The sequence below is a fragment of the Rhinopithecus roxellana genome, chromosome 15 (genome assembly GCF_007565055.1).
Source record: "Rhinopithecus roxellana isolate Shanxi Qingling chromosome 15, ASM756505v1, whole genome shotgun sequence".
NCBI lineage: Eukaryota > Metazoa > Chordata > Mammalia > Primates > Cercopithecidae > Rhinopithecus > Rhinopithecus roxellana.
This window is the reverse complement of record NC_044563.1, coordinates 59,542,927-59,561,376: the sequence shown is the minus strand read 5'-3', so window position 1 is coordinate 59,561,376 and position 18,450 is coordinate 59,542,927. Positions and strand designations below refer to the sequence as shown.

Below are 18,450 nucleotides of genomic sequence, written 5' to 3'. Positions count from 1 at the left end.
GCCCCACATGGCCTTCCCTGCCCACAGACTATAGGCGTGGGGGAAGGCCTGCTGCACCCCCACCCTGCTTCCAAAGAGGACTCCCTAGGATAAAGCTATAACCTAGTGAAATAGAGGCATTTTAGGGTCTAGGACGGATAGGGAGTTGTCACAGCAGAGCTGCTATTGTGTGCAGGAGAAAGAGCTCCATACCTTGAGGCAGGAAATGGGGATTTGGATCCTGGCTTCACCATGAACTTACTTATTCATTGGCCTACCAGTGGTTGAGCCCATGGCTCACACTATCCCTTGTTTCAGAGAAGCACTCAGGCTGGGGAATGGGGAGGGGAGACTTGCAGGCTGTGACAGAAAGAAGCACAGGATCTGTGTAGCCCAGAGGGACCCCTGACCCAATTGGGGGGGGGGGGTTGGCAAGCATTTCTGGAAGAGAGGGTCCAAGCTGGGTCTTTAAAGGCAGAACGGTATATTCCAGGGTAGAGGAGCTAGAGCAAACCCTCCACAGCAACCGCATCTCTCTGAGCTGTGGGGAGAATACCCCCCACCCACACAACAGGCTTCAAGCAGAGAAGTCCCTGAGGCTGAATAGAAACCTGACCCATGCTGAAGAACACGGGGGTGCACGGTGGAGGGGGCAAGGTCAGAAATGACTGAGCTTGTGTATACGGCCTGCCCAGGCTGGGTGCTGCAGAAAACCATTGTCTTGTGGTCTGGGAAGTGTCAGGAAAGAAAATGTGAGGAGTCTTTGTTTCCCACTGTGGCCCCAGAAGGCATTATAGAAGTTTAGATCTCTGAACTCTGGGCAAACCATTTTCTCAAAGGGAACGAGGCCCAGGCTGGTTGTAAACCAGCTGAGCCAGCCCAGAACTCATGTGGTGCTTCTCTGCCTCACCTATCACTGGGGCCTCGCTGCTCCATTCCTGACAGCTAGGAAGGCATTCTCGGCTCAGGAAGCTGCAGTCCTGGACCATGGCCAGTCCTGGTCCCTCACAGCTCCCCTTCATGTCCTGGAAACCTGCTCAGGGGCTGGAGAAACCTGGCAACAAGAAACTGAGTCAGAAGAGTTCAAAGGCGGGTGCCTCCTGGGCGTGGGTGGGTGCAGGTGTCAGGAGGTCTCACCTGGCCCTCAGCTTCCTTTCTGCCTTCCCACTCCAGAAACAATGGTGGTGGCCCCATCCTCAGAAATCTCCTGGGAATACACTCAAGCAAGTAGGTGGAAGGGAAGGTCTCCCCCCCATCCCACTGCCACACTAGACTCCACAGTCACCCAGAATTGGAGAGTCTGCAGGAACAAAATGCAAGATTCAGGACTCAGAAGGGCTAATGGGCACTCAGGACTTAGAGCCCAGCAGGTGGAATTCAAATGCCAGCTCTGCCACATGCCTGGGCAAGGTATTTCACCTTCCTGAACTTCAATTTAGTTTCCTCATCTGAAATATTTCCTCATCTGAAAAATTCCAAGCTCAAAATGTTGTGAGGTTTTGGGAGTGTCTGAAAAGCTCCCAGTAAATAGTTGTCCCTCTCCTCCCATCTCCTTCCCTGAAGTCGTCGAATTGATGGAGCCAGGAGAGTAATAGCCCCAAATGCTGGGACAGGGGCTCCTGTAGGCCAGTGCCGGGATGGGGGAGGTGCATAAAGGGGAGAGAGCTGGAGACAATCCAAGACTGTTCTTCCCTCCTCCACCAACTGTCTGTCTGCAAGACCGCTCCCAGCCAGAGCCAAAGGCACGAGTGCTCAGACGGCGCGCCCCCGCCCCCACCGCAGGCCCCGCCCCGGCCACAGGCCGCTCTCCAGGGTGCTGAGCCGTGTTCACAGGCCCGGCCCGCCCCGCCCCGCCGCCCCGCCAGGGGTCACGATACACCGTTTTTTGTTAGCTGGGGAACTGGAGGTGGGATAGGAGGAAGGATGCTCCTGGGAGGCAAGGTGGCTGCCCAAAGCGATGGGAGGATGCAGTTCTGGAATCCGGCCTCCGTGCTGCCCCCATAGCGTTGAGAGGACTGCAGGCTCCACAGGCTTCAGCTACCTCTTTATCGAAGAAGGCGGCTTCTTCTCAGCGCCCGCCTCCGCCCAGTCCTGCGTGGCTGTTTCCTTCCCACCTTCCAGACGGCCCCTCCTCTGTCTCCCTCACTGGTGCACCCTATCCTCGCCCCCTCAATATGGATGCTCCTCGCAGGACGGCGGTCCTGTCCTCATTCTCCACCCCACTCCCACGGAGTATGCAGCCTTCTCCCAGCATACCAACAACTCCGGGTGTCCCCTGCCGCCCATCCCTCTCCCTGGAGCTCCAGGTGTCCAGGCTGCCTCTTGGACATCTCCTCTGGGAATAACCCTTAGGTCCCTCATATTCAAATATTGAACATCCAATACACCTATTTTCCCTATTAAAGACATCAACAAACTTCTTAGTTTTTTGTGGTTTTTTTTGGTTTTTGTTTTGTTTTGTTTTTGAGATGGATTCTCACTCTGTCACCCAGGCTGGAGTGCAGTGGCATGATGTGGGCTCACTGCAACCTCTGCCTTCCGGGTTCAAGCAATTCTGCCTCAGCCTCCTAAGTAGCTGGGACTACAGGCACCGGCACCACACCCGGCTAATTCTTGTATTTTTAGTAGAGACGGGGTTTCACCATATTGGCCAGGCTGGTCTTGAACTCCTGACCTCGTGATCTGCCTGCCTTGGCCTCCCAAAGGCATTAGCAAACTTCTAATCTCCGAGCTGGACACTTGCCCCATTCCTCTCCTATACTTCCTGTATCATCTGTCCCAAGGAACAGCAGATTCTCTCACATTCGTCCACTCCCTCCATCCCCATCCCCCTGCTTCCTTCCCCCTCCCCTGGTCATGCTCCAGCCCCTATCCCAGGTCAACCTCTCTACTCCACCTCCGCCTTGCACCTAGGAGCAGCTAATTTTTGTGTTTTTTTAGTAGAGACAGGGTTTTGCCATGTTGGCCAGGCTGGCCTCAAGACATCTATCTGGTAATGGAATTTCCTCTCAAAACCTTTGCAGGGCTCCCCAGTGCCCTCCTGATCAAGGCCAAGCTCCTCAGCCTGGCATTTGAGGTCTCTTGTGATCCAGCCCTGACTGACTTCACCACCCTCTGCCCCAGGTGGGGCCAGGTCTTGTCCCTAAGCACACGCTGGTTTCTCCTCGACTTTGTATAGTGTTTCTCCTCCCAGGCAGACTTTCCCCTCCTCTTTCTTTTCTCTGTCCATCCCAAATCCTGGCCCACCATTGCTGGGCCAGTCAGCACACACGCTGCCTCCCATCCACAAGGACAGGTAGGCAGGAGGGGGCACTGGGTTCTGGGCTAGAGACCCTTGGTGGCCTTTCCCTTCCCTAATGTCTTGCCACCGGCTGTCTCACCACCAGCTGTCACCCCCAAACCCCCGCTCAGGCTCATCTCATTTCTTCTACGGGATCCTGTTTCCTCAAAAGACAAGCCAAAGTCCTATTTACCTCAGCCCTAGTCCACAGCCTTTGGGCAGCCTCCAACAGGCCCAAGCAGGAAATGCTGGCGGAGGAAAGTCAGAAAGGAGGCTGATGGAAATGGGGTGGTGCACAACAGAGCTCAGCTCAAGGGCACAGAGGGGCACGTGTGTCTTGCAGACAAGAGACCACAGGTGTGTGGGGATGCAGGCAGTGACGCTTACTGCTCTGTGAGCACCCCCCAACCCCAAGGCAGGCTGAGGCTACCCATTGTGAGACAACCCTCAGCTCTCCAGGGAAAGGCTGGTAATTGGTGGAACATGGCTTTCACAAAGGGTTGGTCTGAACACCCTTGGGTGACTCCCTCGGGCTAGGGGACAGAATAAGCCCACATCTGGGTCTTCGCAATGGGAGCCTAGGCATGGGGAAGGGGTGGAGTGGGGAGCTCAGGGAGCCATCCCACAGCTTCTCCCCACTCCTCCTCTGCCAGGAAGCTCCCCTCTGTGACTCTGATGACAATGGCTGAAGGAGCACCAGGTCCTTGGGAAGGGCCTGGCATGGGTCTCTGCATTCTCATACTAAGCATGGCCCCCACTACACAAGTGGCAAAGCTTCTGCTGATAAAGGAATGAAAGGGCCACCACAGCCTCTACAGTAGTTCTAAGGTGGAGCAGCTTCTTCAACGCCTCAGGAAGGTGACTTTGGGATTCAGGTTGGGGCATGAAGGATCCACTGCAGGTTCCAGGATGTCAGTCAGAGCTGTCCAGTGAGGAAGGGGTGACCCCAGGTGAGAGCAGTGACCTCCCCATGGCTGCTAGGCAGGGGGCTGGAGGTCTGGAACAGATGGCGAGTTCAGGGAAGGGAGAGGCCGCCTGAGGCTGCCCAGCCCCAGCTGAGTCCAGGGCCCTCTCCTGCCTCCCTTGTCCTGCGGGTGGGGGTGGCTGCACTGGTCTAGGAGGGATGGCAGAGAAAAGGGAGAGGGAAGTCAGATGGAACGGGGCTGGGCCAGACACTTGGAAGTGCCTTCAGCCTCAGGTTGAGATCATCTCCAGGGTTATAAATGAGGGAGCATGAGATGCTAGAGCCAGTGAATCTAATCCCTCATTGTGCAGATGGGAAAACTGAGGTCAGAGGGGTGCCCAGGTAACCTGGTGAAGGGCAAGGCCGAGCCTAGGACCAAAGAGGGTGGCCATTGCCCCATTGGACTACTTCCCCCTCTTCATACTCTTCCACCTCTCCTTCCTCCTCCAGTTGGGACAGCAGCCCACAAGAGAAGGCTGTGCGTATAGCTTGTGACTCTGGGGAGGGCCCGCAGGAATGTGGAATTCCAGCAGAGATGGGTCAGGGCAGAAGTGGCCCCTGTGGCTTCCTATTCTGGGGAAGGCTCTGCTCTTCTTGGGGTCTCAGCACCAGCCCCATCACCACCACCACCCTCCAATCCAGCACACTAGGATCTTCCTTGCCAGGAGGCCCTGAACCTCCCACTCAGCCCTGAACCACCTCTTCCCCCATAACTCCCCGCACCTGAGGGGGGATGGAGGGGGTGTGACTCTGTGGGATGAAGGCAGCTGCTATATTTGAATTATTACATAAGCCAGGAGGGAGGCAGTTGCAACGTGACTCCATGAAGGTCGGGAGACAAGTTGAGGCTGGGCCCAAGAGGCAGGGGTCTCCTGCCCTCTGTCCCTAGACTCCAGCCTGACCTGGGGATTGTAAGTCGGTCTGCACTGCTGCACTGCAAGAAAGGTCTTCCCTAGGTCTAACCACACTAGGAAGGCTCTGTTCTCTATCTTCTTAGAAAAATATAACCTGGTTTCTAGAAACCCTAAGGCCAGACCCAGGCTATGCCCCAGATCCTGCCCCTACACTCTTTCCAGTAATAAAGATGGGATTAAAAGCTTTGCCATTCTTTTAAAAGAGCGTCTGATGGAGACAGCAATACACACGAGCCTTGCCTCGCCTGCCCCATCTGAGAGGAAACTGTGTTCCTGTCCTAGCTACTCCACTTACCAGTCATCCTCCTCCTGGGTCTTAGAATAAAATGGGATGACACATGCAAAGCCTTGGCACAGCAGGTGGTGGGCGCCCCATGATGGTTTATCGGCACTATCACTTGCATCTTCGCTCCCACTGCCAACTCTAAGGGCTGGCTGGAGATGGTGGTGGGAACTGAGATTGGACTGACCCCTCTGCCCCCAGTACCCTCCTTCTGGGTGGAAGGTGGGAGACCAGAGGAGAAAACGAGTCTGAGAGTCAGGAGCTTGGCCAGACTTGCTGTGTGACCTGGGACAAGCCCCTGCCCTCTCTGGCACCCAGCTCTGGAGCTAGTGTTTGAGAGAGGATTTCCCAAATGGGATCAGTGACTTACGGCAGTGGAAGCTGCAGTGGCAAGCAAAGTTGGCTGGGGGGGTGGGGGTGGGCTGTCCTGGGAATGGTGAGCTGGAGGCAGCCGTGGTGGGCACCAGCACAAGGCCCACCTCCTTGGCACCTCCTCCTCTTGACCCCACCCCCCAGGAGAAGGAAGCTGTGCCCACCCGAACTGTGTTGCCATGACACTGGTCTCCATGGTGCCAGGCACACAGCCCTCCCCTACCCCAGCAGGAGGGACTGAAGGTGACAGGAGCTGAGGAGATTCGGGACCTGGGGTCCCTTTCACTTGTCCCTATGCCTCCATCGGCCCTATGAGGTCCCATCCTGAGCCTCTCAGGAGAGCTGGGAGGAGCACTTTCCACTTCAGAGTTGAAAGAGTAACAAAGAGGCCTCAGAATGACTTGTGTGGAGGCAGATACACAGGAACGCAGGGAGGTGGCAGGGTGATGGGGAGGCAGGGAGAGCTGGGGAGGCAGATGGGCAGGGGAGGAGGGCATGCCACAGTCACAAAGGGAGGAGGGCGTCCCAGGCTGACAAGTGGTGGGAGGTACTGTCCGGCTGACAAGTGGTGGGAGGCACCATCCGGCCCATCTCTTTGGTCTCAGCGTTTGCAAGTGGGTGGTGGTGGGAGGACAGGGTGGAGGAGGAGGAGCAGGAGGGAGAGAGAGCAATTTTCCTAGAGAGCTCTGTGTGGGTGGGTGTTCATCCACGTGCCGTGTGTGTGTGCGTGTGTGTGTTCATCCACGTGCCGAGTGTGTGTGTGCGCAGCATGCACCCACAGATCTGGAGAAGCAGGCTGAGGTGTGCAGAAACGTGTGTGCTGGCCTGAGTGTGTGTGTGGCATGTGTGCGCCTGTGCCACTGTGTCTCCAGGGTGATAAATACAGCAGTAGGAGCTGTAACCAGGGCAGAGAAAGTATGGAAATTTCCATAGGCTGGAAGTGGTGTGGGAGAAGGGACATGCTATGGCTGGGCCAACCCTGGCTGACCAGGGAAATCCCTGACTAGGTGTGGTGACCTGGGCACATACACATACCTTAAGTAGGCACAGAGGGATGGAAGAGCAACCCAGAAGAGCTTCCTGAAGGAGGTGTCATACTGGAGGAAGGGCTGGGAGGTTCAGGCCATTGCACTTATGTGAGAGACGGTCCCCAGAGCAGGGTCAGGGTCACTTAGGTCACAGAGCTGGCTAAGAGAATAGGAACCGTTCCTTGTTCTGATGGGGGATGATCCCAAGGAACCCACTGGACTGGGATGTGGGTTCATATCTCATATCTCAGAGGCAGGGGCATGGGGGACAGGCCCTACGGTGCTATGGGGCACTGTGCCCCAGCCACAGCAGGCTGCTCACTGCAGGGTCACATCCCCTTGTCTTGTGCTCAGACCACTTCCTCTCCTCCACCTGCGGAGAACTGCCTCTCCTTCCAGACTCACCTCCTCCAATCTTTCCTGATAATATCCCCCACCAGGAGGTCTCCACCTTCCTCCACACCACTCACTCATCTGCTCCCCCTCAGTGTTCAGTAAAGCTCTGCATACAGTCAGTGTTCAATAAGTGCTTGTTGAGTGCAAATATATTGGGACTAGAATATGCCATGATATCTTCTCATGGATAGATGAGAACTGTCTATCTATAGGGAAGGGGATTAGCAAGGGGTAGTGCTAGATATTTCACACTTACTAGTTCATTTAATTCCCCAAACCATTAGGGGGTAGCTACTATTAACACCCGCAAAGTACAGATGACAACATTGAGGATCAGAGACCTAAGTAATTCAGGCAAAGTCACACAGCTTGTGAACAGGAGCACTGGCACCCACATGCGTGCTTTCCAAGATAGCGGGCCATAGGCAGGCGGCTTGGAGGCCACCAGAGCATGGGGCCAGGAAAGAAGTCCCAGCTCCCACCCTTCCCCGCCCCACTGATTTCCTTCTCCAGAGGCCCCAGGACTCCTCAGAACTCTGCAGAGTAGGAAGGTTGTGCTGGAAGGAGGCAGGAGAGAGGCAGACATCCCACCCCACCTCCTTGCCCCTCTCCCCTCTGCCCCTTGGCCTCCCCTCCACCTGCAATGCCCTCACCATCCAGGCTCTGACGTGCCTCGGCCTTCTCTCGCCAGGCGCCCCGTATTCCCCAGGGGCTACGCCTGGATTTGGGTTGGTCCTTGAAGCCCTGTCCTCCTCCCCCAGTATTTCAGTATTTTAACCTCTACTCCAACCATATCTGGCAAGGCCTCAGGTCTTCGAGGCTGGCTCAGGAGCACCTCCTTGTCCAGGAAACCCCTCCCTTTCCAAGAGCTACTCCTGGCCCCACTGCAGGTCCAGGTCTGGGGTCTTCAACTCATCCCTAGCAACCCGACCTCAAATAATATGTGAATGAGCAAACCATCCAGGGTCCCAACAGGCCCCATTTTTAGGAATCCTTGTGGCAAGGACCAGCAGAGCCTCCTGCCCCTAACCCCATCCAACACTATTGTCACAGGCATATTTCATTCTGGCTGAGGCCCTGAGGCTCCTGTTAGGATGTCACCCCTACCCCCTACCAGAAGGAAAGCACTTTAAGCCATCACTAACTCCTGGCAGTTCAGACCCCCTGCCTCAGGCCATTTGTAAGAGGAGAAAAGGGTTGGAATCAGGAGGTAAGTCAAAGAGGGAGACCCCACCAAAGTAGGGCAGTGGGAATGGACCTCAGGCCTGCTTCACGAGTATGGTGTGACCTTGGGAAAGTTGCCTCCCTCCTCTGGGCCTAGCTCGCCCTTGTCAAGAGCAGACAGTGCAGGAGGCACAGGGACCGATTCATAGCAGGTACTTGGTAGAAGGGTTCCCTCCTCTTCCTGGTTCCCAGAGCCCAGGACTCCAAAGCACATTCCTGTATGGTGCTGCCTTTCAGAATGTCACCAGCCTGCGGGTCAAAAACAGAACTGGGTCCCGCTTCACACCCCAGCAGAGAAAGGCCTGTTTCAGGACCACCATCAGGGCGTCCTCCAGACCCTGCTTTGATTCCAGCAATGATGAGTGGTCCGTGGCTGCCACCTTGTGGCCCAGCGTAGGACTGCAGCCAGCGCCCTGATCTGGGGCAGTGGCCGTAGCAGAGCAGGGGGAGCCTCCAGTCTCACCCACTCAGGTGGGCCTCAGGGCCGGCTGGGCAGTGAAAGGTCAGATCCAGGAGCAGATTCCGGCCGGTCCCCGAGCACTTGGACAAGGGGGTCCACTAGCCCTATCCTGGCTGGAGGCAGAAGGGTCAGACATTCGACCTGTGGATCTGGCCAGAGCGACCTGTGGATCTGGGAGACTCAAAGGGCTTGGCCCCAGCCTGTGAAACAGGTCAGCAGGACTCAGGGAACCGGTTCCAGTCTCCTGCCATATACCTCCAACTCCTAAGACAGCAAGAGGGAACCTGAAGTCCAGCTCCCCAAGTCTTCCGCTGGGCCCCAGGCTCCCCACTGAGCTGGATGCCTGAGTCGGAGGTCACGTAGCCCATGCCTACCCACTCTGCCCAGCCCCATTGGCTGAGGCTAAGGACGGGAAGTCAGCCTGTCTGCCCACTGAGCCCCCGAAGAGTGGGTGGTAATGAGGCTCTAGGGAGAGGCGGGAATGTGGTGTCTGGCACCTCCCCAGGGAGTCCCAAACCCATCTCTGAGCAGCTCGTTATCTCCCCTACAGGCCAGGGCCTAGTCTTAGAGGAGATGGCCAGGCAGTGCCCAGCGAGGGCAGCCCCCTGGTGCATGACAAGCCCCACCTCTGGAGGGGTAGGCACTGGGGCCACAGGTGACGGGAAGGTGCTTCTTCCTAATTTCCTCAGGCTCCTGTGGCTCTGACCTTGCGTCTCCAGCAGGGGGCTGCTGCAGGGCTACCAGGCCTGAGTCACTGACATACCATACCCAGGCCCCAGCTGGGACTGCAGCAGGACAGGGGCTCATGTCCAGCCAGAGTCAGTGCTGGACAGGAAAGGACCGGCACTTCCAGCCTGACTGCACAATAGTACAATGGGGAAGGCATGGAGACAGGCCAGGGCTCTGCTTGGGGAAGGGGGTCATCTGAATAACTCAGGGCCTGGAGAAAGCAAAGCCTAGGTTCTCAGCTTCAGGCACTAGGCACTCACCCCTGGGCTTCCCGACCTTCTGTCCCTCCTACCCCACGACGCCCAATCGCTTTAACCAATCATAGGTCTCAGCACCATAGGGTAAAATATACAGATATATTTATGTTATCAAAAAACCCCAAATGGGGGAAGGGGCATCAGGTAGTCTAGGACCCCCCAGTCAGCCCATACTGGAAGGGAGGCTGAAGTCCCCAAAGCGCAGCTCTCAGCCCTGTAGAAGCTCAGCCAAGAGCTCCCTCCCCCTGAGCTGAGTGCTCCTCTAGAGCACCCGCTTTCTGCTGTTCTGGAGTTTGTTGGGGGTAGCAGGGGGCTCCCTTCCGGCGGGGGCCCCAGGGCCTCATGCCCCTGAAAGGGTGGTGGTACTCCCAAGTTCCTGACTTATGCCCATCTCTCCAGCACCACAGGGACGGTGAACCCGGCGGGGGTGAGCAGGTTGGGTCAAGAGGTCTGAACACCTGAACAGAGTTGGGAGAGGTTCCCGCCCAGGCTGACCCTGCTGCCTCCCACCCCTGCCAGGGAACCCCATGCTGCAGTCAGGATGGAGGATGTGGGGTGTGGGGTGCAGTTTCCCAAGCACCCCCTACTGGCTCACACCAGGCCTCGGAGCATAAGGGGTGTCTGAACAGGCTTCCAGCGGTGGAATCCTAGAGCCAAGGATGGGCTCCTGTGCTCAAACGTTGCGCAGGAGCTGCAGGAAGGGAACAGGCCCACAGATATTTTGTGAAGGCCCAGAGGGGTCGACGCCCCGCTGAAGCTGCTGCAGCCACTCTCCACTGCCAGCAGGAAGCACTCCAGTCAGCCAAGCTCCCAGCTCCCAGGGCCAGGCAGAAGGGAGTCCCAGCTTCCAGGGCCAGGCAGAGGGGACTCCCAGCTCCTAGGGCCAGGCAGAGGAGACTCCCAGCTCCCAGGGCCAGGCAGAGGGGACTCCCAGCTTCCAGGGCCAGGCAGAAGGGGCTCCTTTGAATGGTGTGAACCAAAGGGGCCTATGAGGGCCCCCACTGAGGCTAGACGGCGGGGGCCGGAGGGCAATAGGGGAGGGCAATCAGGGCAATCATCTACTGTGGAGTAGAAGGCAGGCACCCAGCCAGGCCCCCAGTCCTCTGCCCAAAGGCATGGAGAGCCACTCACAGAGAGAGGGTCCGCGGTGAAGGCAGCCACACTCCGGCGCATTTCATTTTCACTACCTCGAAGGGGGATCAGTGACACACTGCCCAGCCGGACCTCAGGCACCGCCCGGGACACGCGTGAGGGTTCTGAGGGCCACACCAGGCCGTCGTGCTGGGGAGCAGAGAGAGGAAGGGGCTGGGCTCAGCTTCAGCTCACCCAGACATTCAGCCTCAGATCTGCCCACCCTTCCCAGAAATGCCTCCAGCTGTGATGTGAGATGACGCCCTCAGCTTTGATCCCAGCCGATATGAGAAGCAGCTGTGGGGAGAACATGACTGCATCTCTGGCAAAACACAGCCAGTTCTGTTACTCAACTCCAATCTCCAGATCCACAAACCCCTCCAAGAACCAAGAAAACATTTCTCTTAGAGGAACATGTCTGTGCCCCATCTTAGGAACCAGGAACTACAGAATCCACCGTTTCCCTTTAGGCTTTGCTTACCACGAAACTCGGGGCTAAAAGAACACAGCTCCAAGAAAGAACTCAGCCCAGCACCCTGGTCATTTTGTCTCCCTTTTCCCTAAACACTTATGAGCTCTCACTTTAAAAACTCTTTGTCTTAACTCATCTGTTTTAAGTCTAACCCAGCCTCTGGCCCTGCTCTGGCTCAGGAGTCGTCCCCACCATGTCCCTGCCTGGGCTACCACAGCCACTGCCTCACTGGCCTGCTCACCTCTGGGCTCTACCCTCCGTCCCTCTTTCTGACGCTGCACCCACAGTGAGCCCTCGCAGACTCAAGCCTGCACCATACTCTGCCTAAATGCCACCTCCACCCCCTGCCAGTGGTTCCCCACTGACCTCTGTGTCGAGTTCAGTTTCCCTGGCATGGCCTACAAGGCTCTTTGAGATTCTGCTTCTCACTCCCTTTCCTGTGTTGACTTCCAGCACTCCTGGCTTCTCCCCGCTCACATTCCACTTTAACAATCTGTGCTTCTCTTGCATATCTCTGGACCTTTGCTGAAACCATTCCCTCTGCCTAGAAGCCATTCCCCTCCTCTTTGCTTGGTGAATTCTCCCACATTTCCCAAAACTCAGATCCCCTGGGCTCTCCACTGCCACCACAGGACTGATCACACTGGGCTATAACTGGCCACTTCTGGGTCTGTTTTCCTGTTCACATGAGGGGTGCCCCAAGGGCAGGGTCTGTGTCCTGTCTGTCCCTAGCATCCCTGGCTTGGAGCTAGACTAACAGTAGGTGCTAGGAAGGGTTTATTGAATAAACTAGCAAATCAATTAAAAGCAACTCAAAATCTCCTTGAAGCAAGAGGTGGGCTGAATAGCACAGAAGCCAATGTCCCCATTCTCCATAATGGAAGCCTCCAGGGACCCACCCCACACCCCACACTCTGCACCTTGTACCTGCACAAACAGGAAGGTAGCAAACCACTCCCGGAGCTCCATCTGTGTGTCACAGCAGAGGTACCTGCAGGGTGGGACACGCATGATGCCAAAGGCCTGACTGAGCAGGGAACGCCGTGTCCGCCTCCTCAGCCCAGGGTCTGCTAGTGGACACAGATCTGGGCAGTGATGAGGGACCCAATCAAGGGCGATGTGCCACCAACTTTCCTCAGCCTGGGGTCTCAGGATGAGGTGCTCACTCACCACTGCTGTTTCTCATGTTTCTCTGTCTCATGCACCACTGTGAAGCCCCAGCTGCAGAGGAAGAGGGGAGAGAGTGGGGTGTTTGACAGGCCATAGAGGCTCAACGCCCCCGGTTCCCAGGACAGAACCCAGAAGCCACAGCCAGAGCCAGAGTTCAGAGCCTTCGCACAAGAGTGACACGTCCTGGCCTCTTCCTCTCTCAGCCCCCACCAGCCTCCCAGGTCCTTGACACCCCTAAGCCCCAGCCCTACCCTCAGAATCTGTGATTCAGTAGGAATGGGGTGACACCTGAGAATTTGTGTTTCTTTTTTCTTTTCTTTTTTTTTTTTTGAGATAGGGTCTCACTCTGTCGCCCAGGCTGGAGTGCAGTGTCGTGACCACGGATCACTGCAGACCCAAACTCCAGGGCTCAAGTGATCCTCCCGCCTCAGCCTCCTGAGTAGCGCACCACCAAACCCAGTTAATTTTTGTATTCTGTTTGCAGAGACAAGGTCTCGCCATGTTGCCCAGGCTGGTTTCGAACTCCTGGGTTCGAGCAATCTGCCTGACGTGGCTTCCCCAAGTACTGAGATTACAGATACAAGCCATTGCACTTGGCCGAGAATTTGTGTTGAAGGTGTGTCCAGGTGATGCTGCTGGTCTGGGGACCACGCCATCAGAGCCCCTGTACTGACCTCTGTCAAATTAAAAACCCCAGCTGTGCCTCCCCCATTAGTTCTGAGCCCCCACAGGCCCCAGCAGCAGACCTATCTGCCCAGTCCCAGCTTACCAGGTGGGTGGCCTGAGTTTCTTCTTCACTCCCAGGTAGACTTTGAGACTCTTGACGGGCCACTCCTTCTCAGGCCGGTGACTCTGGGGTAGGGCGAGGAGAAGAGGGCACTTTAGTCTGCAGAAAGGGCACTGGGGCTGCTCTCCCGACTGGGCACCTCCCTCTTCCCACTCCCCAGCCCTCTTTGCATCCTAGCACAGAGCACCTCCTCCAAGAAGCCTTCCTTATAAAGCCCTCCCTGTTCACAATCCAGCCCAACCAACCTCCCAGCCCTAGGCCCCCAAGGCCTGTCTCCCTGCAGCAGTATCAGACAGTCAACCCTCAGTCTCCGAGGCAGCCGTCCCAACTGAGACATCTATAACAGCAAATCCCAGCACCACCCTGATGCCCTGCAAACTGGAGGACTTGAAGCATCAGCCTGAATCAGATTGTATGTGGAGGGAGAACTGCACATCCTCCCCCAGCACCAAGCTGGAACAAGCAGGTGTGATCAGAGAGCCTCGGTTGGCTGCTCATGTCTATGTTCATCTCAGATTATTCATTTCTCAGCCCTCCCTGCCCCACGGAGGCTCCAGGGTTGACCGTGTGAACAGAAGGCTTGAGGGACCAGCAGTTACTAGCTCTTTGGTTCCACAAGAAGGCTAATGACTCAAGCTTAAGCAAAACAGCTATTCAATAGACCACAGGAAGAACTTCCCAATGGTCTAGGTCAGGAAGCGAGAGACCAATGTACTGGGGAGGGGCACCAGATTGCCAAAATGTTCACCTCTGGCCCCCACCTCTGCATATGGGTCTGGGCTTGGAAGGAGCAGGCTGGCTCGGAGGCAGAGGGATGGGGGCAATGACCCCCAAGGAAGGTCAAGCTAATGAGGCTTCCTCCTGCTCTGGGAGCCACTTGCTTGAAGCCCTACCCCTACCAAGCACCCCTGGAGCCCACAGAGGCACCAGGGTGAATGGCACGGGAGGGGGATTCACTTACAACCAAAACTGGGGGTCAAAGACTGAGCTACCTCCCCCCTGTTCCCCACCATTGCTGCCAGCCACCTCCAGGCATGACTTCTCAGCAGGGGCCAGAGAAGGGACAACCAGGGGAGAGGGAAGTTTTGGGAATTGGTGGACTTCCTGTGATATCACAAAAGGATGGGCTGCCTAGGGACTGAGGAGACCTCTGTGCTCTCACAGCGGGTGTGGCTTAGGAGGGCCTTAGTAAGGACTTTTCACTCTGCTTTTACCCCGATACCTGCTGATTGGAAAGCCTCATGTCTTCTACAGACAGCACCTAAGCTAATTATGGGCATGTGCCCAGGAGGGCCTGGTACCAACTGGGCTGCAGGCATGGGACAATCAGGGTCACAGACAGGGAGGAAATTAGGCAGGTGGAAGGAAATCAGGCTTCGGACACGGAAGAAACAAGATGTGGGGGAATACAAGGAAGAAACCTGTATGCACATACAGAAGAAGCAAGGCTGGGAGCACTAGCAATCGGCCTGCAAACTGGAAGACAGCTGATGGCAGAAATGGAAAGACTGAGATAGAGGCTGTAAAAGAGATTCGGCTGCAGGCGCAGAAAACACAAGGCTCTGGGCATGAGGGAGGAAGGATGTGGGGGAAACTGGGCTCCAGGTACAGGAGGAATTGGGCTGAGGGGATGGAAAACAGGCTGTGGGTTTGGAAGAAGTCAGGCTGTGGGTGGGAGGGGAACAGAACTAGAAGCAAGCAGTCAAGTGAGTCGAGGGTGGACAGGACAGGCCCAGTCAGGAGCAGAGACAACTGCAGGAATCAAGGCATTCAAACCAGGCTGTGGCTCCAAGAAAGAAAACACAACCCTCAGGCCTCCGATTCCCTGGGGTCTGATGTGCATGGCACGTGTGTGATGTAAGGGTGGCTGAGACAGGAAGTCTGCAAAAGGGGGTCTTGGGAGGGAAGGATGTCAGTCAATGCAATCTCCTTTTGAGAATGAATCCCCCAAGCTGGAGTGTAGTGGTGCAATCTCAGCTTACTGCAACCCCACCTCATGCGATCAAGCCATTCTCCCACTTCAGCCTCCTGAGTAGCTGGGACTGCAGGCATGCACCACCATGTCCAGCTAATTTTTATAGAGACAGGGTTTCACCATGTTGCCCAGGCTGGTCTCAAACTCCTGGACTCAAGCAATCTTCCCACCTCGGCCTCTCAAAGTGCTGGGATTATAGGCATGAGCCACTGCACCTGGCCCAAGGACTTCATTTCTAATCGGACAGCTCATGTTTCCAGCATCTCCAAGGCACGGGGCCATGGGCAGACAATGAAGTTTACTCTTGACGCTTAACGATCTCTGCTGGAACCAAGATCTTTCTAGCATGTGCCTTTTCCAGGTGCCTCAGGGTTTTTAGCAAGAGGAGACCCCCAGGATAAGGCACAAGTGACCATGTATCCTGCTGAATCACCTGAGATTGTCCCAATTTCAAATATTCTGTCCTACTGCTGCATAAACCAACAAATGCCAGAATTGATAACCCTGTGGTAACCAGCCCACATCTGCTCAGGGCCTCTGCCAGGCCAGAGGTGTTGGCTGTCACTGGGGTGTGGAGCGCACCACCTACCCTGTGCTGAGCACCCTGCTGAGTCCTCAAGTCCGAGACTTCCAGGAATATAAGCTTGTGTTTCCACACTAAGAAACCTGGGTGCGAGTCCCAGTCTACACTTACAGATGGCTTTGGGCAAGTCACACAAAGCCTGTTTTCTCACCTGGAAGTGGGGACAGCCCTCTTCCTCAGAGAACAGTAGTAAGGATTCCATGTCTCAGTATGTGAGAGGCCAGCACTAAGCATGGTTCCTTAAGGAACATTAGATCTCATCCCTTTTTCAAGCTCTTCTGCCTCCTTTCTTCCATGCCCAGGGATCCACAGCTGCCTTTCCAGGTGACTCAGCCATCCTCCCTCCCTTCTGCCCACGGCGAGGGTTCTAAGCACTCCTAGAGGTAGGGGGCCAGGGAGATAGCATCCCAGAACCAAGGGGGATTGACTGGACCGGTGGAGAGGCTCAGAAGTGAGGATGTGATCACAGAAGAAGGCAAAGGAGAGAAGAGATGGCATTTCCCACAGGGTGAGCAGGAGCCTGGGATGCATTAGAAGAGGCACAAAATGCAAAGAGAAGGAGATGAGGTCCTGTTCTATCGGCTCTGCTCCTGCCATGGCAGCCAAGCCTATTCAGACGACCTCAGGAAATGCAAGGGGCAGGAAAAGGCTGAAGACACTGGGGGTGGGGTGGGGGGTAGCTGTGGGAGCTCAGGCTAGACCACCAGGCTTGGAACCATGTCTCTGCTGCCCATCTTGCAGGGCAGCAGTCCCCAATCTTTTTGGTACCAGGGACCAGTTTTGCGGACAACAATTTTTCCATGGGTAGAGGGATGGTTTTGGGATGAAACTGTAAAACCTCAGATCTTCAGACATTAGATTCTCATAAGAAGCACACAACCTAGATTCCTTGCTTGCACAGTTCACAGTAGGGTTCACACTCCTGGGAGAATCTAATGCCGCTGCTGACCTAACAGGAGGCAGAGCTCGGGCAGTAATGTTCACCCACCTGATGTTCACCTCCTGTTGCATCGCCCTGTTCCTAACAGCTGGGAATCCCTGCTGCAGGGGCATCTATGCTCTGTGGCCCCCAAGGCATAGCTGGGACCCACAGGGGCATCATGAGATGCAGATTCTCAGCAGAACCTGAGCAAGGACCTTCTCTCAGACAGAAGTATCCCCCTAGGAATAGGGTAGCCCCAAGGGCGGAGGGGATGAGCTCTCTCTCCTAGGACTGTGCAGAGTGGAAAGAGCCAGCCAGGGAGGCCTAGAGAGACTCCTACCCCAGGTGGGGGATATCCCACAAGCCTCTCTCGTCCCACCCTGGCATGTCAGGATCAGGGCAGTAGTAAGAATGTTCTGACAGTCCCGGAACACTGTCCAGGGTTGGAAATAAGGAGGCTGCAGCGATGACAGGAGAAGATCAGAGCTCTAATTCAAACCTAGGTGCCATCATTACTGGATCTGTAACTTCCACACAGAGTCCTTTGGAAAATTCTAGAGCATTGCACTGATAGGGAACCCTATCTTGGGGAAAGGACCCTGGGACAGGATTAGGGATAAAGGGGAGGAGCTTAGGTCCAGGATAGGGGCCAGTGCCGACCGGCAAGGGGGCAGGGAACCATGCCTGGAGATGGCCAGGAGCACTGGCTGTGTCCCCATGCTCCTACCCAGCTCATTTGGCCCCCAGGTGGTGTAAGGCAGCTGGCAGTCAGCCCACAGCTACTCACGGTCTCAGGGGCCCCGCTCCACGGCCTCTGGCTCTGTTTGATAGAGGATCAGGGTTATGGAAGAAGTCCCAGGTCTAGAGCCAGGACAGCATGTGCAGTGATGTGTGGGGTTGGGGTGTGTGTGTGGCATGTATGTGCAGAAGGTGGAGGATGCCAAGTGGAGTCTGGGTTGGGAGAACACCTGCATGTGGACAAAATGAGTGAGGAGGGTGGCCCGAGAGGTGTATGACGTACGATGTGACAAGGCATGCATGGGCCACAACTTGGGGCTGTCATCAAGTAACAGGTTCCTGTGGGTGCAGTGATAAGGCACAGGCACAGTGAGACAGAGCATGGGCATGGAGTGGTGTGATGGCATCTGGGTGCCAGGGCCTAGTGGGGCTACAGGGCACAGTAGAGTGGACATCCAGGGCCACAGCAGGAGGGGCCTTGAGAGTCTACAGTTCTCCCCCACTGCTGTGCTATCCTGAGAGCCTGCAACAGGAATATTTCCACTTGCAGACCAAGGGGAATCTCTGAGCACATTCAGGTGTACAGGTGCCCAACCTGAGGCAGAACCCAGTGGGGCCACTTACCCGGACCTCCTTGTAGAGCCGCAGGCAGCTGCTGTTGAGGATGAAGTAGCGATCGTGGAAGCCGCCTGAGGGCAGGCCCAGGCCCAGGAGGCTGCGGTCCTCACGGAACTTCATCATGCCATGCTTGGTGTCACTGACACGGCTGGCTGGGGGGGGACTGGA

General features: G+C 56.0%; 2 protein-coding genes across 12 annotated transcripts in view; both read right to left on the bottom strand.

The window, feature by feature from the left end:
- PDE2A (phosphodiesterase 2A) overlaps window positions 1-930 on the bottom strand; it is a 100,987-nt gene extending 100,057 nt beyond the window's left edge. The window contains exon 1 of the mRNA XM_030917464.1: window positions 890-930. Coding sequence (XP_030773324.1) covers window positions 890-915 — 26 coding nt within the window. The 5' untranslated portion in view covers window positions 916-930. The remainder of the gene's footprint in view (window positions 1-889) is intronic.
- Window positions 931-9,966: 9,036 nt separating this feature from the next.
- ARAP1 (ArfGAP with RhoGAP domain, ankyrin repeat and PH domain 1) overlaps window positions 9,967-18,450 on the bottom strand; it is a 67,954-nt gene continuing 59,470 nt past the window's right edge. For 6 of the 11 annotated variants that reach the window (XM_010366873.2, XM_030917457.1, XM_030917454.1 and 3 more), the window contains 7 exons: window positions 18,289-18,434; window positions 17,654-17,746; window positions 13,429-13,511; window positions 12,660-12,710; window positions 12,417-12,480; window positions 11,018-11,167; window positions 9,967-10,577 (listed from right to left, as the gene is read on the bottom strand). In XM_010366873.2, the coding sequence (XP_010365175.1) occupies window positions 10,560-10,577; window positions 11,018-11,167; window positions 12,417-12,480; window positions 12,660-12,710; window positions 13,429-13,511; window positions 17,654-17,746; window positions 18,289-18,434 (605 nt within the window). In that variant the 3' untranslated portion in view covers window positions 9,967-10,559. The remainder of the gene's footprint in view (window positions 10,578-11,017; window positions 11,168-12,416; window positions 12,481-12,659; window positions 12,711-13,428; window positions 13,512-17,653; window positions 17,747-18,288; window positions 18,435-18,450) is intronic. The other 5 variants (XM_010366875.2, XM_010366878.2, XM_010366882.2 and 2 more) reach the window with 2 other exon arrangements.